The sequence below is a fragment of the Xyrauchen texanus genome, chromosome 48 (assembly GCF_025860055.1).
Source record: "Xyrauchen texanus isolate HMW12.3.18 chromosome 48, RBS_HiC_50CHRs, whole genome shotgun sequence".
In the NCBI taxonomy this organism is placed as follows: Eukaryota; Metazoa; Chordata; class Actinopteri; order Cypriniformes; family Catostomidae; genus Xyrauchen; species Xyrauchen texanus.
Genome location: NC_068323.1, coordinates 7,688,660 through 7,709,364, shown reverse-complemented (window position 1 = coordinate 7,709,364; position 20,705 = coordinate 7,688,660). Strand labels below are relative to the sequence as shown.

General features: G+C 36.5%; 2 protein-coding genes across 4 annotated transcripts in view; both read right to left on the bottom strand.

Annotated features, from left to right (window-relative positions):
* Positions 1–20,705, bottom strand: part of LOC127639482 (transmembrane and immunoglobulin domain-containing protein 1-like) — a 40,207-nt gene that overhangs the window by 11,042 nt on the left and 8,460 nt on the right. The gene's annotated exons all lie outside the window — the stretch shown is intronic.
* The window catches only part of LOC127639576 (uncharacterized), a 43,439-nt gene that overhangs the window by 17,109 nt on the left and 5,625 nt on the right, over positions 1–20,705 (bottom strand). Inside the window, exons 3-6 of one of the 3 annotated variants that reach the window (XR_007969980.1) lie at positions 20,069–20,374; positions 17,968–18,090; positions 17,810–17,877; positions 15,890–17,083 (exon numbers count right to left, since the gene is read on the bottom strand). Coding sequence is in view for 2 of the 3 variants with exons in the window: in XM_052121655.1 (XP_051977615.1) it covers positions 17,033–17,083; positions 17,810–17,877; positions 17,968–18,090; positions 20,069–20,374 (548 nt within the window). In the remaining variant the exon portion in view is untranslated. Of the gene's footprint in view, positions 1–15,511; positions 17,084–17,809; positions 17,878–17,963; positions 18,091–20,068; positions 20,375–20,705 lie in introns of those variants that run through there. The other 2 variants (XM_052121655.1, XM_052121656.1) reach the window with 2 other exon arrangements.

Sequence of the window (20,705 nt, the reverse complement as noted above, 5' to 3'; positions counted from 1 at the left end):
TGAAATCACATTGCTATCTGTGTTTTTATCAAGTTATTATTGGATTAACATCAGACAAAAGATTCTTATTGTCAGTAACTGGCACCATATTTTGTTCATTGCAAATCCAAGCCATAATTCTTTACAGTAAATTAAGTTTGTGATGTTGATCTCTAGACTGTTTTCTTAATTCTCAAGTTGCGGGCTCGTGGCATCATTTTACGACATACTGCTATATCTTCATATATTTGTGCTGAGTTGTGTATTTTTCTGCTGGTGTGTCCTGATACAGAGCTTTTAATGCTGATTTCATGATCACATTGCAGCTGTCAACTGTGTCAGCAGTTTTTTTTATCTTGTATTGCATTTAAAAACAGGATAATATCATGTGGTTGCCTCTTTGGCTCAATGCTGCCTCTTTTATTTTAGAGCACAGTTTAATGAACACATATATATAAATAACTGACTGTATATTTGACCTGTTTCCTCTTCCACACCTTCTCGAATCTATTTTGTCTCTTCCCGAAACACATGAGCTTCCTGAAACTCTTGAATGTTTTATTTGGATCGTATCAGATATCGCACTGATGCTCTCCTGCCAGACCGACTAGACGCTGCAATCTTTCTAATGGTGTTATTGTCTAGGACACAGGAAGGGCTCAATTACTTCCTACTGGCTGAAAATAGCAAATTATTCTTTACATTATCGTTTTAACATCCTCTTTTTCTTTCAGAAGTTTCACGTTTATTTCAAATATCTTGATTGTCCTGTGTTGGGTGACTAAATTTAATGGCTATTTATTAAAACAAGCACAAAAGTATCACAGGTAATTATGCATTTTCTATATTTTTTTCTCCCACTAATAAAGTTAATCAAGTTTTTCACACCAAAAACAATATTTCGTTTTTCATGGCCATTTTCACCTTCTCTCTGGAGTTCAGAGTCTCTGCTGTGCATTTAAGGAACGCCCCTTTCTCGTGTGAAACGCTCAAGAGAGCTTTGTTCAAGCTGTGGGTTTGTTGTCGAGTTAAATGTCATTAACTGCCCAATCCTTTAAAAACAGGCTTTTTGTAAAGGCTACATTACAATGTGAGTGATTCATAAAATAATCTGTGCTTAATTGTGCCTAAAAAAGGATCAGTCACGGGGATTTCTCAAAAAGATCTGCAGATCTGTAGGTGCTACACACAGACACGAGCGTTGAGAGACTTGACCACATTTTACTCTTCTTGTTCTCACAGCACAATGTGTCTCTAAAGATCAAGGACACTGTGATTCCCCATAATATGACCTATTTAAGCACTCTGTAAAACATGTTATTCAAATCAAACAATATTCTTATTTTAATAGTGCTGTGATCTCTATTAAAACATTTGTCTAACAAACAGATGCAGTTCATGAGATCTCTGGTTCTCTCAGTGGTTTCATGTCTGTCTTTCCCCATCTCACGCTTTCAAACCACATCCGGTGAAACCAGTACAGCTTTTACCACTTTAACTGAGAAAAACAGAATCACATCATATGACCAAAAAAATTATTCTAAAAAGAAATTAAAAATGACCCTAAAATACGCTTGTGTCTCTTTACTATGCAATGGTTAATATGCAGTGACTCAGAAAATCAGTCAGCACCAATAATAAGACAGTAAACAGAGTGTGACCTTCTTACCTCCATCTTTGTAGTTTCATTGAGCGTGTGACCAAAAGGGGAAGCTTTAATGAAACACTGTTGAAAGCATTGTTCTCAGTCTTTTTCACCAATCATATACCAGTGAAAGAGGTCTCTAGCTCTAGTTTAATGGTTATCTGAACTCTAATGAAGAAAAAGTCACAAAAGAAAAATTATAAAGTCAACTTTAAGGCGATTAAACATTTCCGACTGAGGGGACTTCAGTGTCAGTCTTGGTTGTGGAAATAGAAATGAGATGTTACTGAGCATGCTCAGTTTGATCACTGGTGATCAGTCATAAGTGAACCACTGGGCCAGATTATTTCCTCATTGCTCAATCATGGCTTGTTACTTTAACATGTAATATTTATATTTTATTTAATGTGCAATGCATTTATGGTGTCTAAGTACTGAAAATTAATATTTACTTTAGTTTTATGGGTGTTTGTCATTTGGACATGTCCAATACTTTTGCAAAAGAGCTGTTTATTTGAGTTAAATGGTGTTTTTTAACAACTCTAACAACACATCTACTGCACATAAGTGGCAACTATGTTTTCACAAGAATGTAAAATTAATAGCGTTAACTTAAAAAAGGCTGTGGACGTGTGCTAATATTTTGAGTTGGGAAGCCATCACAGTTTCAGCGTGATAAAGTGCATGTATAAGATAAATGAGAAATAACAGCTACATGAAGCGTTCAGCAAACTTCTGTTTATAATCTTTTACTGTTTTAATTTGGTTGTCACACCCACAATTGACAAAAGAGTCTCTGGTTTGAGTCAGTGCAGATGAGCAGTGGTACTTTCATTGTTTCATTGCATGCATCTTGTTGTTGTCGTTCTTTTATTCTGTTGTCCTCATTATAATTGTGTGGTGATGTGTTTAAATGTGAAGAGGAACTCATGTTTAAATTCAGTTCATTGCACTCTGTCTCTTGTGGCTGCAGAGAGAATTAATGACATACCACAAGTTCCTAGACACAAAATGTTTTAGAAGTTTGCAGACCACTTAAAATATGAAGTGACAAGCTGAAAAAAAATGAGACAGCACAAAAGTACAGTAAATTGAGCAGTAAATGCTGCAGTGGAAAAAGAGAGGATATAAAGAAGAATTACCATTTTATGTAAATAACAATCCAGTTAATTCTGAACAATGTCATGTGAAGTATTCGAGCAAAGGCCTTCAAATGTCTACAAAAATAATAATAATTAAAAAAAATCTTTGTGTTCTCAGCAGCTGGTTTTATATACGTTTCTATAACGTCACACAATAGGGGCGTGGTTTGGCTTGAGTTCTGTTTTTGCTAACAGAGAACCACATTAGAAACAATGCGGATTAATAACAGCTCATGACAATCTCCTCATCAGATTCATATGAGAATGAATTCTGCCGTATTTCAGCAATTTAATATGATTTAGTTATATTTATTTATCCATTATTTATTTTTAAGAAACACATGTATTTATGACCAAAGTTAATATGTCGTTTCTGTGTAATGTTTACCAATATTAGTGAACAATAAACAGTATTTTATCAGTAAGTAGGTGTTAATAAAATAACCAATTAAAAGGCAAGAAAACATTGTTCCTAGAAAATAAAAGAAAGGAGAGACCTCTGGTGGATATGGTGTAAACTGTACTACAAATAACAACATAAATATGACGCAAATTCAAGACAAGTTGTTGGCGGGTTTTCAACTTCACTACTTTCCGTAGAGTGCAACAGTCTGTCCCCGGAAGTAAATATCCCATTCATTTATCCCATTGAATAATTGATGTACAACTATAAATTATACACATTTAAAGACAGACCTACCGTGAGCTCTGAGGTGTTCATATATAGCAAATGCTTCCGTTTAGGAAAACCATCTGCGTTATCTCAACTTAATTGTTTACAAATCGTGTTTGATAGCGGGAATCATGATAACAACTACATTACCCTTGGTACGGAAATGACGTCATCGAGTAGGTCCTCCTTCACCCTTAAACTACTAATATTTTTGTACATATCCGGATATTTTGCAATAAACGTAAATATATTGCGTTTTATACTTATAATCAACACCGTAGAATCAATAGTTTTTATATATTCCCATAATTTTTATTCAACATCATTCGCAATGCTTCATGGGATTGTAGTCCGTGCCTTTATAACACAGGGTAAGTACACAGTCTTGTACTAGTGTCTTTATGTCCGATTTTCAAATACTTTTTTTTTGCCTCAAAACAAAGTTGGTGATGTTGTGATTCTCCTCGGAGCTGGTTGTTTTGGTTCATGGCTCAAAACTCCTTTATGAAGGATTTTATTAAAAGTCTACTGAAGAACTGAATGGGGAAAATACTTATGGCTAAAAAATGGGCGGTAACTGTTGCGCTCTATAGTGCTTAAGGGAAGAGTCTTGAGGTCCCAAGAGAGATAAAGAATAAACCCCTTTCCTTGTTTTATTTAACAATAAGGATGTACATTTACAACGGCAATTTAAGTACAAATCAATACACAGTAAGGCACATGAACACTTAACAACATTAATCCTTCAGTACAAAGGTAAGAATTTGATCAGAAATGACATCTATAATTTACACAATTAGACCAAGTAAAAGCAACACCTACCGATGACATTATAAAAACAATGTTGGGTTAAATTAAAAAATAATATGCTTGTTTGAGTAAACTCAACTAAACTAATCTCATCTGTCCCAACTCAATGAAATCTGAGAATTTAAATGACTTTGTTCATCTTGTCAAAGCATTTTAAATATTGTTTGTTCATTACATTTGTCATTGCATTATCTGTTGCTTGAGTTTATAAGACTTTTGGCAATATGTTGAAAACATTTGGCCTCTAAACATGGCAGCCGATAAATTATCTCCAGAAGAAACTGTTCCCATTCATCTCAATTAGATCCACACAGAGCTCAACACTTCATACACAAACCTCAATAACGGTGACAATCAACAAACATCATGATGAATCACATGACAGGTGACAGTGACAATACAAACAACAGCAGCAGCAGCATAAATAAAGCCAGCAAACAATACATAAGAATTACATATTAACCATTTAACTGCAATATAGAATCGGATGTTCAGATGACTAAGTTTGACAAGTTGGGAAAACATTTGGGGAATGTGTAGTTCTAGCAGAAAGATTCGGGATCCTTACGCATTCATACAATTCATGCATCTCATTAAATCACAATACAGCCTCAGCTGTCTTTCATCATTCGTTGTTTTCACCCCCTCCACCCATTTAGTTTCCTCTGAAGCAATAATATCGATGTAACTCCAACAAAATAATCGTTCTTATCATTGTGCTTAAGCTCATTTTGTTGGATTTACTGAGAATAATAAATTGACACATTTCTCTTTAAAAATACCCATCAGAAATTCTCTCTCTCTCTCTCTCTCTCTCTCTCTCTCTCTCTCATATATATATATATATATATTAAAATATAATGGTAAATATTAACACTTTGTATCTGACACATTCAATACAGTCATTGTGCACATTGTGGGAAATAAACTTAATTTGACTTTGGTGAGCATCTAAAAATAACATGAGTAAAGTACTCCATGTTCTCTCCATCATACATCTGTAGAGAAACACAAAACACAATAAGACTTCCTGATCATCATAAAGTTACTTTTGTCCATGCCAATGAAGCTTCAACTGATCACATTAATGTATTTCTCAGAAAACAATCATTTGAAAACAGAATTCAGAAACAAACACACATAAAGTGTATATATTATATTATATTATATTATACATGTAAAGGCCCTCCGAGTAATAAGTCTATTTATAGTAATTAAATAAATATAATAAATACAATTATACAATAAAACAATTCAAAGACATTGCATAACTGTGGCAGACAAGCAAAGCATTGATTAGACAATACACAGAGTGTCTTTAGAAGTGAATATATTGTTTGGATACATTTCCATATCATTGAATATAAACCTAACACTGACCTACAGTCCACAGCAATCCATTGTGCAAGTAAGTTTGTCACTCTGTTCTCACAGGACACATTAATGGTAAATGGTCTGAACTTATATAGCACCTTTTTTAACCTTAGCGGTTACTAAAGCGCTTTACGCTTTGTCCCATTGTCACACACACTCACACTAACCAATACACCAATGACGGCAGAGCTGCCATGCAGGGCACTATACTGCCATTGGGAGCAACTTGGGGTTCAGTGTCTTACACAAGGACACTTCAGCATGTGGAGTCATGTGGGCCGGGAATCGAACCACCAACCCTGCGATTAGTGGCCGACCCGCTGTACCACCTGAGCCACAGCCGCATAATTAATGCATTATTTTCTCTGCGATCTCTTTGAACTGCTGAGCTGTCAATTTGTTGCCTGTATAGCTGCGTGTTGCTTTTACAGCTGGAGTTGCGCTGACTGACCACTACTGACTGTACTTGTGAATACTTCAAGCTTAAATGGCTTTTTTTGGTCACTGAATTAACATGTTAAATCGACAGCCTTAATACTGTAAATACAAATAAGCATGAGTGTCTGAAAACAGCTGCCGTTCAGTCAGACGGTCCACAGGTAACAAGATGCTTCAATATTAGCAACAATACTGTAAAATGACTGATATAGTTAGATTTACATTTGTTTTAACTTGGCACTGAAGTACTGGTATATATGACAAGTGCTTGCAATGCAGATCATATATTTTCAAGGCATCATACTTAATGTTTTTCCCACAACCAGTACTGTAAACTCCACTGGCTAGAATTAAGGCAAATTTTAAGGTTTTCTTTGTGTATGAATGGCGGAAGCACACATTGAATGATGCACCAATACAAGCAGACACACATTTCTGATGCAGAGCTTTCAACAGGCAGAGACACAGCAAATCAGTTTCTTACCACATTGTGAGTATGATGTGCACAGTAAGCTGTTGATGTGTTATGTATCTCATCTTCAAGAGATTGAACTGTTTTAACAATAAACAAAGTTTTCTTTTTTTTACTATAAAACATTATATAAGAACCTGAAATGGTGGTTAAAATATATGATGCCACTTTTTGTACACAATAAAAGACTCGTCTGGTTACAATAATACTTGCCCTCTTGACTAGCTTGTTTACGATCTCTGTTGTGCCAGTAAATCACTCCACAAACTGCAATGAAGACCAGCAGCACTACAGCAACTATCATTGATGATATGAGATATGAACGTGATATCTGATCTGTAATGGACAAACAGAAAACAGTCATTAGTGCAAATGAGTCCATTCAATATACTAACATCAGCAGATCTGGGAGAGAAAATATGAACAAACTAACATTTAAAACATTTAACCATTTAAATCATCTTTGGGGAATCTCAGATCTGCTTTTGAGTGTTTAATGCAATTATTTGATCTAATTGTCAAATGAGATGCTATACAGTTAATACAGATAAACCTGCACAATGTTTCTGATGTCCTGCATTATTAATAATCAAGACAGACCAAGAGACTCTAATATCACCACTGACACACCTGAACACATCTGACAGACTTCAGTAATGTTGAGATGTTTAGTCTGGTTTCTGATGGGATTGTTGATCACACAGCTGTAGATGTTGTTCTCCTGATATTCCACCTCCAGAGGTAGAGAGAGACTGTTGAGATCAGACACACTGATGGAGGACAATAAACTGTTTCCTTTGTACCAGGAGAGAGTCACATGTGTCACTGTCATTACTGAACATTGAAAGACACATTTTGGGCTCAATGATCTTCCTGATGATGATGAAGAACAGGTTGAATAGTTATTGATAATGACAGGAACAGGCAGGGGAGCTGGAAAACATGACAAAAAAGTAAATATTAGTAGCAACAAAACATCAGGAACAATTTATTAATTGCAAAAAGCAACATGATGCAGTGTGATAAATATTAACATTTCACCCAAAAATGAAAATTCTCATTATTTTCTCACCCTCATGATATCCCAGGTGTGTATGACTCTTTCTTCCCCAGAACACATTTGAAGAAAAACAGAAAAATATCTCTGCTCAGTTGGTCCTTAAAATGCCAGTGAATGGTGATCCGATTTTTGAAGCTCCAAAATCACAGACAGTCGTTATAAACGTCATTGATATGACTCCAGCTGTTAAATTAATGTCTTTTAAAGTGATACGATTACTTTTGGTGTGGAAAAAGGTCAATATTTAAGTACTCTTTTGACTCTTAAATCATCGCTTTCAGTAAGCCTCACGAGAGGGTGGAGATCACACGTTCTCTCGTGTGACGTTTTCGAGTTGCCATAATATGGACGTAATCTCTCGTTCTCCTCTCGGTTGAGATATCCAGAATAACTCAAACGCACCATTGTGAGTGTGGAAACAGATAAAACAGATCTAAACCAAACCCAAAGAAGCTTCTGTACAACGTTCCTCATAATCACTTGTAAACATCTCTGTTCTTCCAGAGGTGACGCACGTGCATCAGTTCTTGCGCGTTTCACGTGTCAACACGATTACGTCACATACCGCTGCAGAACGGAAGTATAATTTACAGTTAAAAAAGCTGCTTAAATATGATCTTTTTCACATCAAATTCAATAGTGTCACTTTAGAAGACCTTAGCTGTTATCGTATGGATGACGTTTATGCTGACTGTATGCGATTTTTGGAGCTTCAAATGTCGAATCACAATCCACTTGAATTTTAAGGACCTCCTGAGCAGAGATATTTTTCTATTGTCTTCAGACGTGTTCTGGTGAAGAAAGAAAGTCACACACACCTGGGATATCATGAGGGTGAATAAATGATTTTTGGGTGAACTATCCCTTTAAGTGAAGGCTTTAGACTTCAGTTAGGACGGTTTACACGTGTTCAGCATGTGTGCAATAGAATAGTTCATAAAAAAAATAAATTCTGACATTCTGTCCCACAACAACATTGTATGGCTTTAGAAGACTTGAACTACAGCACATGAGTCACGTGGACTACTTTTGTGATGCTTTTATGGTGCTTTTGCATCCTTTTTGAAACGAGAACTCTCTACTCTTGATGAATTGTAATTACATGGAAAAATTCAACCATTACATTCTTCAAAATCTTCAAACTGATGTTGTTTCAAACTTTTATGTCTCCACTAATGGAGATCTTTCTTGTCTGCTGCTTTTAACCTACATTGAGGCTCTTCCTCATGTGTCCCACACAACATCGTCCTGGTGGGGAATTCAGTGAAGAGTGATGCCTTTACATTAGGCTACTCCCAGATAATATTTTGCATTATTTATATAATGACATATCGCTCCATGAATTGACTTATTAGCTCATCAATGAACTGAAGAGAGAGTCGGATTAATGAGACAACTCAACTGTGCAGGACTGAGAAACTCTTATTTTATATTTATCCATTTCTGTTCAAGAATTGAAATCAGTGAACACAAATGACATGTGACGGGTTGAACTCACCGTATACAGTAACATTGAATCTCTTGTGTGAGTTTCCTCTGTTACTGATGATCATTAGTTTATAAAGTCCAGAGTGTTTGATTCTGATGTTTCTGATGATGAGAGATCCAGTCTGATCATCCAACTGCAATTTGTCTTTGAATCTTCCATCATCACCATCATATATAGAGTTGGCCTGTTTAATGATTTCAGCTATACGAGTCTCTTGAGGTCCAAACATCCACAGTATCAGATCATTTCTCTGTATTTCAGTAAGATCAGTGTGTAGAGTGACAGAATCTCCCTCCATCACCGACACTGACTTCAATCCATCTGTATCGACACCAAACACACCTGAAGAACAAACAGCAACATTTAAAAACTCTACATAAATTAAAAAAAAAAAAAAAAAGAAAACGAAATATGAGAAATGTGTCAGTCAACAAAGAGCTGGATTATTTTGAACCCAAATGATGTTTTATATTTTCAGTGTTCAGTGATTTGTGTATCCAGCAGCTGGTTTCATGACTGGGTTAATTGATAATAACAGTAGAAACAAAACACCCCAAATCAACCCCTACAAACATCCTGCTGGTTTATTAGTCCAAAAATGGATCAAACTGGACACATTTTTAAGGGTAATCTTGTTTCATAATCTTGGTTGGACAGAACCTGTGTATCTTCCATTAATGCCACACTATGTGTTTTGGGGGTGTCAAAAGCACATTTCCCCAAATTAAGTGTTGTAGTAAACCAACAGGACAACACTGATGTGTGACGTGATACTACACTGTATAAGAGTAAAGTTATTGAATATTTTCCCAAATACAAATTCCCCAAACTTGTGCAAAAGCCTTTCCCTCCAAATGAACATTGGTGCTAAATGACCCAGATGTGTCCCAACATGTGTTCAGTGTCTCCTCAGCGCTCACAAATATTGTTTATTTGTATATATAAATATTGAGTTTATTCTCGCTCAACAGTTCAAATGCAAAATAATAGTCTGAAAGTAATCTTTTAGTTGTTTTAAAGGTCTTTGTGTAATAAACTTTTGTTCTGAATAAAGGGTAAAACTTTATTTTATTTACTGATCTTTTTTAATGAAAATAAACATTTATCTCACCGTTCGCGAAACACAGGAACAGACCGAAGAAAACAAATATATGAATCATATCCAGAACAGTTCGCCACAATTCATCTTCATCATGACACTCTTGTTTTCTTGAGTGCGTGTGTTTAATAACATCCCAAAAACTCACAAATGTTCAATCAGCTGCTTCATTTCTCAAACCGATTGAACTTCATCACAGCGGGTGAGGGGTCTTGTCTTGAGGGTAACCCCCAACCGCCAAAGTCTCGCGAGAGTCTCAATCGCTGCTACTAAGTTTTAGTTTGGCTAAGGTTAGATTAGTGGTAGAGTTAAGGTTTGGGTCAGGTTTAGGCTTATTGGTTGGTTTACTTAAAATAGCCAACATATAATGATTCAGAGCTGCATATTAAGTTGATAGAGGAGAAAGTATTTTTACACTGAAAAAAAAATTAATTAATGATACACTTTAGCCTTAACCGTTGATCACTTGCTAAAATAGATATGTTTTCGGTTAAAATAGCTTAAAGCTTATTTTATTTGTCATACTTTACTGATTTGAACAGCACTTGAGGGGTACGGTTTCAATCAGCAGCTTATACCAATATTCATGAGTTTTAAGTATTGTATAACATTGATGTAATTTTCCAAGTTCCCTGAATACATGTGCGAGCTGCCGGGTTCGCCTTATTTTTTTTTTTTTTTTATGTATAGCTTATAAATAATGATTTATCATCCAGTTGCAGCAATGCTCAAACGTTTGTGTTAGTTTCTATCATGGGGTTCTAAATTAATGCGGACATAAAACTAGCATGTAGCATCTTAAAATGTTGCCTTTGAACAGTATTGCAGATGTTATGGAGTTGATGTTAAATCATATTTAGCTAGTGAACTGGATTTACAGTTTGCCAAAAGTTCTCATGAGTATTAGGGTTACCATATGACCTCTTTCCCCCAGAACTCTCCATTGTTGCCACAGGTTTGCCATAGATGTGTTTGCCAGAAGCGGCAAATTGTCCATTGTCGCCAAAGGTTTGCTGCAAGTTCACCACTAGCGATAAAGAGATGAAAACTTCTGGCAAACATTCGCGGTGAATCGCAAGCTCGATTGCATGTGCAAATGATGAGTGGCAAGTTTGCAGCAGGTTTGCCAACCCAGAACTCTTGATGTTTTTGCAGGGGAACTTTAGACCTTAAAAAGTATCTGGCCAGGATTTCAAAAACTGTAAAATATTTGGCTTTGTTTTGATATTGACATGATCTCTCATCATACACTCTGTGTGTCCAACAACAGCAAAACATTTACATCCAACTTAACAAGGCTTCACTCGGTCACTCTCACACAATATTGTAAGGCATTACATTTAAATGTAATGTTCAACTAGTATAAAACAAATGTGATGAATCAAAACAGATCATGATTACAGCTCATTAAACAATAGCCTTTACATTAGCCTATAAAACTGATAATTGAACACCTTTCTTTGAATCAGCCATGCAACATGATGAGGTCATGTGATACAGTGTAACACAGCAAACAGTATATACTGCACATTATCACTATTCAGTGAGTAGTAAAAAGAGAAAGGATGTTCTTTGACTCCTCACACATGTCTTAGAAATAATACAAAGGTGTTTAACATCTAACAACATATTTTCATTCATCATTCTTATAATGCATTCTGTATCATATGATTATAGTCAGACTTTCACTTCCTTTTTAAATGTCTCTCATCAATGGAAAGCAACAGATGCCGTGAGAACATTAACAATGAGGAACAATCACCACCTGTGCCTGTTTTTATCTCCCTCTGACAATAACTCACACCTGTCATGACAGAGTTAGTGCAATCTAAAATTCTGTAATCATTTACTCACCCTCATGCTGTATCAAACCTACCAATCTATTTGATCTGTCTGTATTATAATGGATTTTAAAAGTTTTATATGAAGTATCGGTGCAGCAATTCTGAACATTCAATATTTTGCTTATTTCTTCATTGCTGTTGCAATTACAAGATCACAAACGATGGTCAGTTTGCTTTGATATTCATTAGAAAAGATGCTAATCATAGTTATTCAGAATTGTGTTGTGAGTATGCCGAATGCTCATATTATTAGTTTTAAAATACAGACAATTGATAGAAAAGGAAACTATTTCATTTGCCTCTATGTTTCTAATCAGTTCACACCTTCTAGAGATGTTTTGACACTTTGGGTTCTGGTAGGCCACCATTTCCTGAAAAACAATATGGCAAGATGTCAATGTCGCACATGGCAACCATATTTAACTGCCATACTTGAGCTGATGATGCACCTGCTCCACATTTATACAGTGCAGAACAAGAACCACAGCTCAATTACCTCAGCACTTCTTCCTCAATTTGCACTGTTTAAACATCCCTCCGGGTTAATTAAGCCAGTATCCGTGCCTTATTCACCCCACTACAGCAATGACACAGCATACTTTACATTGTCATTAGCGTTATACTACACAAGAGTCTGTGCGTCACGCTTTTGTCAGTGCAGATGCACATAACAAAATCCAACCCTGCTTCAATGACCAGCTTAATGAGCATATGCATTTCCCAGCAACCAAAGCACCAGATAAGCTGGAGAGCTACAATGCTGGTCTTTTCAGCAGTTTGTTGTGAGTCATGTCTGGCCACAGTATGAAACCACATTTCCATTGTCCAATGAGAGACGGTTTGCTTATGGTCAGGATGGCAGAAATTTGTTTGTGGGTTGTTGAGCATGTGTTTGGATCTTGCGAGACACAAAAGAATTGGTACATATGCAGTAGATATAGACCTAGGCACCTCTGGTTTTGCATACCAAGCCTGGGGATAAATGGGTTCAATACTAAAAAGAGCCCCTACCCTCATCTAAACTTCAATGGGGATTTTTATGAACTCTGACTTTTGATGTAAAATACATGAAATTCCAAAAAAACAAAAACAACGATAGTCCTAATAGATCAGTACCTTTAACATTAAGAACACTTCCCAGGTAGAAATTTAAAGGGGAAATTTTACTGTAATAAAATTTCATCAGAGTATCTGTACTTCCCCTTCTGTCACTCACTCGACATTGTGCCAATTTAGTGACACTAGGGGTCGCTCTTGAGAGCCCCGAACACCTCCCATTCTTTGAGAAAAGGCCAATGAGAATTGGCGAGTGGAATTTGCGTCGTGGATGTGGTCGTGGTGTTTTTCGATAAGGACCCCTAGTGTCACTACATCAACACAATGTCGAATGAGTGACAGAAGAGGAACGTCATGGTTACTGTCGTAACCTCCGTTCCCTGATGGAGGGAACGAGACATTGTGTCCCTCTTGCCACAACACTGAACTAGCTGCTGAAATGGCCTGACCTTGTCTCGGCTCCTCAGCACAAAACCTGAATGGAGTGGCCTATCCAGCTCCTTTTATACCCATATGCCCGGGGGGAGTGGCATGCAAATTCCACTCGCCAATTCTCATTGGCCTTTTCCTAAAGTATGGGAGGTGTTCGGGGCTCTCAAGAGCGACCCCTAGTGTCATTACATTGACACAACGTCTCATTCCCTTCATCAGGTAATGGAGGTTACGACAGTAATCATGACGTTTTTCTAAAGTACAGGATTTGTGTACTTCATCCACCACTGGAAAATAGTGATAGATACTGTTTGCATCAAGAGTAAATAGCAACAAATAGCATCTTGTGCAAACTAAGTCCAAAAACTAGATGTCAATTTAAATAATAAACTATTTGTATTAACAGTAAACTGTCTGAGCAATAGTGGGCGGAGTTAAAACAGCCTTATTTGGTTCTTGAGCTCTGACTTTAGTTTCCAGTAAAGTTGTTTACTCTGGTGTTGAGGTAAGAAGGGTTCATGTGAGCTCTTCACCCACATACATCATATGTTCATCTGCACATTTACTTGCACGCATACCTCAGATGACCAATAATAGTCACATTCTCCTACACCAAAGGTTGCCTTCTAGACATGACCTGAGTCCTGTTACAACAGGTGCTTTTGATTATTGTATTTTGTAGGTATACAAATAATTATCAATTCTAATGTGTAGTTTCTGAATATTGTTCAGTAAATTTAAAGTGCATGAATAACCATGGATATAGACATGCCTAATTCTACCAAGAAAACATGAGATATCTTTGATGGCCACTCAAGAAACTACAACAGAGACAATAAATATATAAGCTATTCAGTGTTAGAAACTATATATAGTGTCTAATTTTTATTCAAATATGGATACATGTAAATGTATATATATTTTTGGAGTAGCATGAAAATTGGAAACTATTTCCCCTGGAGTCATGAGTTTGAATCTGAGTGACTCCAGCCAGGTCTCCTAAGCAACCAAATTGGTCCGGTTACTAGGGAGGATACAGCCACATGGGGTAACCTCCTCGTGGTCACGATTAGTGGTTCTCGCTCTCAATGGGGTGTGTGGTAAGTTGTGCATGGATCATGGAAAGTAGCATGAGCCTCCACATGCGGACAACGAACCACGTGATAAGATTGATAAGACAACATTGTCCTCTGCCACCCAGATTGAGGTGAGTAACCGTGCCACCACGAGGACCTACTAAGTAGTGGGAATTGGCCATTCCAAATTGGGGGAAAAGGATAAAACTATTTAGCATGCAGAAACTGTCTTGTCTCATGGTTTGTCCATTAACAGTGTAGTGCATCTCACCAGAAGGTAGGCGTATGAAGAACGGTCAGTTCTCTGTATAATAGATCAGATCACACCTTACTTCAATAGTGAATGGCAAACCTAAATGCTATGGTATCCCAGAACATATGGGTGTGATATTTGGGTGTCAAACATACTAGTAGCCATATCTACCTCATTCCTGGGTGTGAAATCATATTTATTATAGACTAGCCTAGAAAAAAGTCCTTTGTGAATATTCAAGTAATAAATGCAATTATATAATTGACATCAGATGTTGTTGATGATGATAATGATGACTATTATGGTGAATTTATGATAATTACTGTATATATTAAGAAATTCAGAAACACTGGAGAACATCCTTTTGGTGTTTGTGACTGATCCAAAAAACACTTTCAGTACATTTTACAGAGAATTATGCAAGAAATTAAAGTTTTTGGAGAATTGGAGCAGAGATATTGTAATAATTCTCAGTCCAAATCTCATTATTATTCATGTACATTTATTGTGGAAGAAACTGTGTACAATAATGCCAACGGCACCGGTCTTATAAAACAGGATGAAATAATTATCACAAATAATAGCTGTTTAGAAAAGACGTGTAAATACATAATAGACTTCTCCGACTAAACCAGTCGGACCATGTATAAAACAAAAAGAGTCTTAATGTTTTCTTGTGTTATTTATTAAAAAGTGAAAGATTACAGAAAGGGAATTTGAAATTAATCTAATATACAAAAAGTACATGTCAGCAGTAGACACAATGCACCATTTCCACCAGTGTTGCCATATCCTCTATTTACAAGCACATTTGGGCTTATTTTTAATTTTTTTCATGAAAAAAGATTTGGAGAAAACACATATTACCGACCGATGAGGGGTCCTTAAAATCCAAGTTCCACCACTGGACCTAACCCCGTGACTTTGAGCTTGAATGATATTGACTTGTCGCCATATTTGATTTAATGATTTGGGCCATGTATACATGAGTGCAAATGATCAAGCATTACTTTCATGACACTATTATTGACAGTCACCGATCACGACCTTCTTTAAAATATCTCCTTTTGTGTTCTGCACAAAAATAAAGTCATATGTCTTCAACGACAAAATGATTGTTAAATAATGACAGAAAATGGATGTTTTTGTGAACTTTTATAGTGCTTATAAAGGCTTATTTTATCAGACCAAATTGCTTTATAGAGATCTGGCAACCCTGATTTCCAGCATTCCAGGCACATGGAAAACATGTGAAACATACACAGGAGAACATTGCAGATTGGAAGGTAATGGTGTTATAGAAATGAGTGAAGGACATTCAGGATCTACAAACAAGATTGAACATAAATGTATAAATCCTGACCAAAAAAAAAAAAGTCAATTTTCAATTTTCGAGGGTTGTAAGAAGTAACACTTAAGAGTCTGTTAAAAGTTAAAAGTATTAAAAGTACTTTCATAATTCAGTGCTACAGATCTGTATTAAATGTTGATGCTATAATAGTGATGTAATACTAATAGTCTTCTAACACTTATACTTCTAATACTAGTATTTTCTAAATACACAGCACCAGACCAGAGGGGTATTCCTGAAAGCAAGGTTAACTGACCGTGAGATAAACCCTGAACTCTCGGTTGATTAACCTAAAACTGTGCAGGGTTCGTTTACTCAACCGTTAGTTTCAGCAGATTGCCAAATTCTCGAGTCACCATGGAAATAGCCCCTAATGTTAATGAATGCAAACGGGCATCTTCATCTTCACTCATAATAGCGATAGGAAGTCTAGTAAGTAATAGTAAGTCTCTTAACCTGCTGTCTGGAATACCCCAGAACACTGATTCATCAAATGAAGTTTATCATTACAAAAACAAAGCACAAGTCTAGACAAGATCTTAGTTTGGCTTCATTGGCATCCCTTGTAATGCTGTTATGCAGCAGTTAAATGAGATGGATCAACGGTTTTTTTAAGTCTGGGCATGTACAGACAAGATAATTAACCAGGCGTTCAGTAGCATCTCATGAACTCTGTTTAAAGACTGATCAAACGTATCCCATCAAATCATTTGAAAAACTTGAAAAAAGGCACTTATCATAGAAATGTAATATTTATAAATAAATATATTAAAAAATAAATGTCTTTACTGTATATTCCAATACCAGATTTACAATATCAACCCAATAATGTTGGATACTCATCTTGACAAGACACTTGTGTACAATACTGGATCTGCTATTTCAGCTTTCTGTAAAAAAAAGAAATAATTAGAGAGAGAGATCAACACAAAGGATTCAAGTAAGTGTTGATGCAATTTAAAGTGGGAAATTATTTTTGTATTGACTTAGTATCGCAGTTTTACTTTTGACATCCCCAAGTACTTGGGGAAATCGCCATAGCAAATTTTTCTTTTCACTCAAACCTCAAATTTCAGCTTGTTCCTCTGTAAAACCCCACCGTATACCTACAGAAGTTTTACAATATGACACGAGTCGCATGGATTATTTTTATGACACTTTTGGATCCTTTTTTATGCTTTGAAGGGAAGCATCATCAAATAACTTTGCAATCAGGAAACAGAATCCTTTATTATTCCTCTTTTCCGCAAAAGAAAGAATGTGGAGGACAAGTTGGGACAAGTTGGAGCAACAAGAGAGTGAGTTCATTTTTGGGTGGACTTTATTATTTGTATTCCTTTTCTTCACAACCAGTCCTCTAAACTCATTTGGATTGAAGCCAGAAGCAACTATAATTCATATTAAAGTGATGCACAATATTTGCTTAAGCTATATGAAACAAGCAAGCAAAAGCAGGGACTAAGATAAAAACAATATTTTTTTATCTTTGAGCATGAATGGTGGACGGGCACACTGAATGATACACTATTACAAGCAGACACACAAATATTATAACTTCACTAGCGTTGAGCTTTCAACCAGGCGGATAAAGTGCACACAACAAACTAGTTTCTTACCATATTGTGATTACGGTGTGCACGGAAAGTTGTTGAAGAGTAATGTATCTCTTCCTCATGAGTTTGGACTGTTTTAACAATAACCACAGTTTTTTATTATTATTTATTATGGCAGTTTTTCAACACAATAACAGTCAAATGGTTACAATAATACTTGCCCTTTTGACATGGTAGTTTCCCGCCCCTCCAGTGCCAGAACATCATAATTCCAATAACTGCAATTATCACCAGCAGCACTACAGCAACTATCAGTGGTATATGATAGTAACGTGGGGTCTGATCTGCAATGGACAAACAGAAAACAGTCATTAGTGCAAATGGGCACAGCCTGTCTGAATTCAACCACAATACTATGAAACAACAGCAGATCAGGGAGAGATCACATGAAATCAAACATTTTAAAAACATTTCACAACTGAAATCATCATTGGAGGTCCAGATAAACATATGAGAGAAATGGCAATTGCGATTACCAATAATATTGCATATGTATTGCATTGAAAGGTACATTTGTTAGTAAAGCATTGATTTTGAGGTTGGATTGTAATGTACATTTACTGAAATTAACAACAGTCACATTTGGAAAAAGTTAACACCTAATTTATACTGGGCTACACTGAAATATTCGGTGGCAGTGCAACTACACAACATGGCCAAACGTACGTAAATACCCCAACTGATTATAAAGTTTCAGCCACACCCATTATTAGCAGGTGCATAAAATCCCACACATAGATGTGAAATTTCCATGGACAAACATTGGCAGTAAAATGGGTTCTATTGAAGAGCTCAGTGACTCATAGGATGCCATGTTTGCCACATCTTCCCTTGCTAACTGTAATTACTATTTTTGTAATGTGAAAGCTTCAAGGCGCAACAACAGCCCAGACACGAAGTTGTAGACCAAGTAAACAATCAGAGCAGGACCGACGAGTGCTAAACCGTGTAACTCCATGTGGTGAGCAGGGTGGAGCCGAGCGGCGTCTGGGTAGCGAGGGGAGGCGGGAGAATTTAAGGAGAAGAGGCAGACGGGAGAGAGATTCACGCAGCTTGTCCACGTTCTTGAGTGTGTTTTATGATTTGAGGTAGCTGGCTGAAAAGCAGTGCGTGTTTTTGGTCCTTTATACACTGAAAAGTGTTATTAAATATCTGTGTTTGTCAAGCCGGTCCCAGCTTCCTCCTTTGCCATTGTTAATTGTTACACTCCATAATAAAGCCCAAAGTTTTAAAATTAGATGTCCGACGTGCTCATATAAGTGTGATGGTCAGGTGTGCACATACATTTGGTTTGTAATAAGACCATGCTTACTATAAGTATACTATATTTGGCTCTTCATTACCATAGTTAGTAACTATAGTTTCAATAAAAATAAACAAAAATATAGCATTTTTATAATGAAACACAGTAGTTTAAAAACAGTTAGACACTAAAAATACAATATATAAAGTTTTGAAAATACCATTTAACATAGATGTAACAAATATCCCCTAATGCGCCTAATATTTTTCATATATAATATTATATAATAATTAAGCAGTAATAAAGGTCTGGAGTTGATTCCAAATGTGGAATATTGCATTTAAAAATGGGTTGCTGTGAACTCTCTATATGAGGTCCAAAGAGCTGTCAATGCAAGGTCACTGGCGATCATACGGCTGAAAACACACATAGCAGAAATCTTAAAAATAAGGAATGCACTGGTGAGTTCAGCGACACCAAAAAGCCTCAACTATGACATTTAATTGTTTTTTTTCTCCCCTTTTCTCCCCTATTTGACATGCCCAATTCCCAATGCTCATTAATTCTTCATGGTGGCGCAGTTACACAATCTGGGTGGCTGAGGACCGAGTCTCAGTTGCCTCTGCTTCTAAAACAGTCAGTCTGTGCATCTTTTCACATGAGACTATGTTAGAGACTTAAGCATGTGGAGACTCATGCTATTCAACGTGGCATCCACGCACAACTCTCCACGCCCCAATGAAAGCGAGAGCCAGAGGGTAAACCACTAGTTGGAAACCACTGGTAAGTCTCCAGATTTGGCAGGCCAGACAAGACTACGTGAAAGCATATAAAAAACCAGTCAAGTTTTGGAATAATATCCATAAGACAGATGAAAATGAGATCAACCTGAACCAGAATTATGGGAAAAGAAAAGCATGGAGAATGGAAGGAACGACTCTTTGCATTATCTGTAAAACATGCTGGAGTCAGTGTTATAGCATGGTCATGTATGGTCGCCAATGTCACTGTTGACATACCTGAACATGTCTGACAGACTTCATTAATGTTGAGATGTTTAGTCTGGTTTCTGATGGGATTGTTGACCACACAGCTGTAGATGTTGTTCTCCTGATATTCCACCTCCAGAGGTAGAGAGAGACTGTTGAGATCAGACACACTGATGGAGGACAATAAACTGTTTCCTTTGTACCAGGAGAGAGTCACATGTGTCACAGTCACCACTGAACACACCAACACACATTTAGAGCTTGATGATCTCTTTGATGATGATGATGATGATGATGATGAACAGTTATTGGTAATGGCAGGAACAGGAAGAGGAGCTGAAAAACATAAAAGAAATAAAGTAATGTAGTACCATCTAAGAAACAATCAACCAATAAAATCCCCCCAAGAAAATTTCCCATGAGTTTTAAATGACTTCAGACACTAAAAGGAAGGCAGAGTTTTCACTTAGTCTTTCCATTATTGGAATATGAATGCCATTTTGCAAAGCTAATCAAAATAAAAAATAAATGTAAATACTAGGCTAAGAAAGGAAGGAAATGCCTCCATCTTCTCCTAGTAAGTAGACAGCAGAAGCTTTGTTCATGAGAAGAATTGTCCATTATACTACATTCATTTGAATACTCTGTAAAGTGTCCAGCTGGGGGA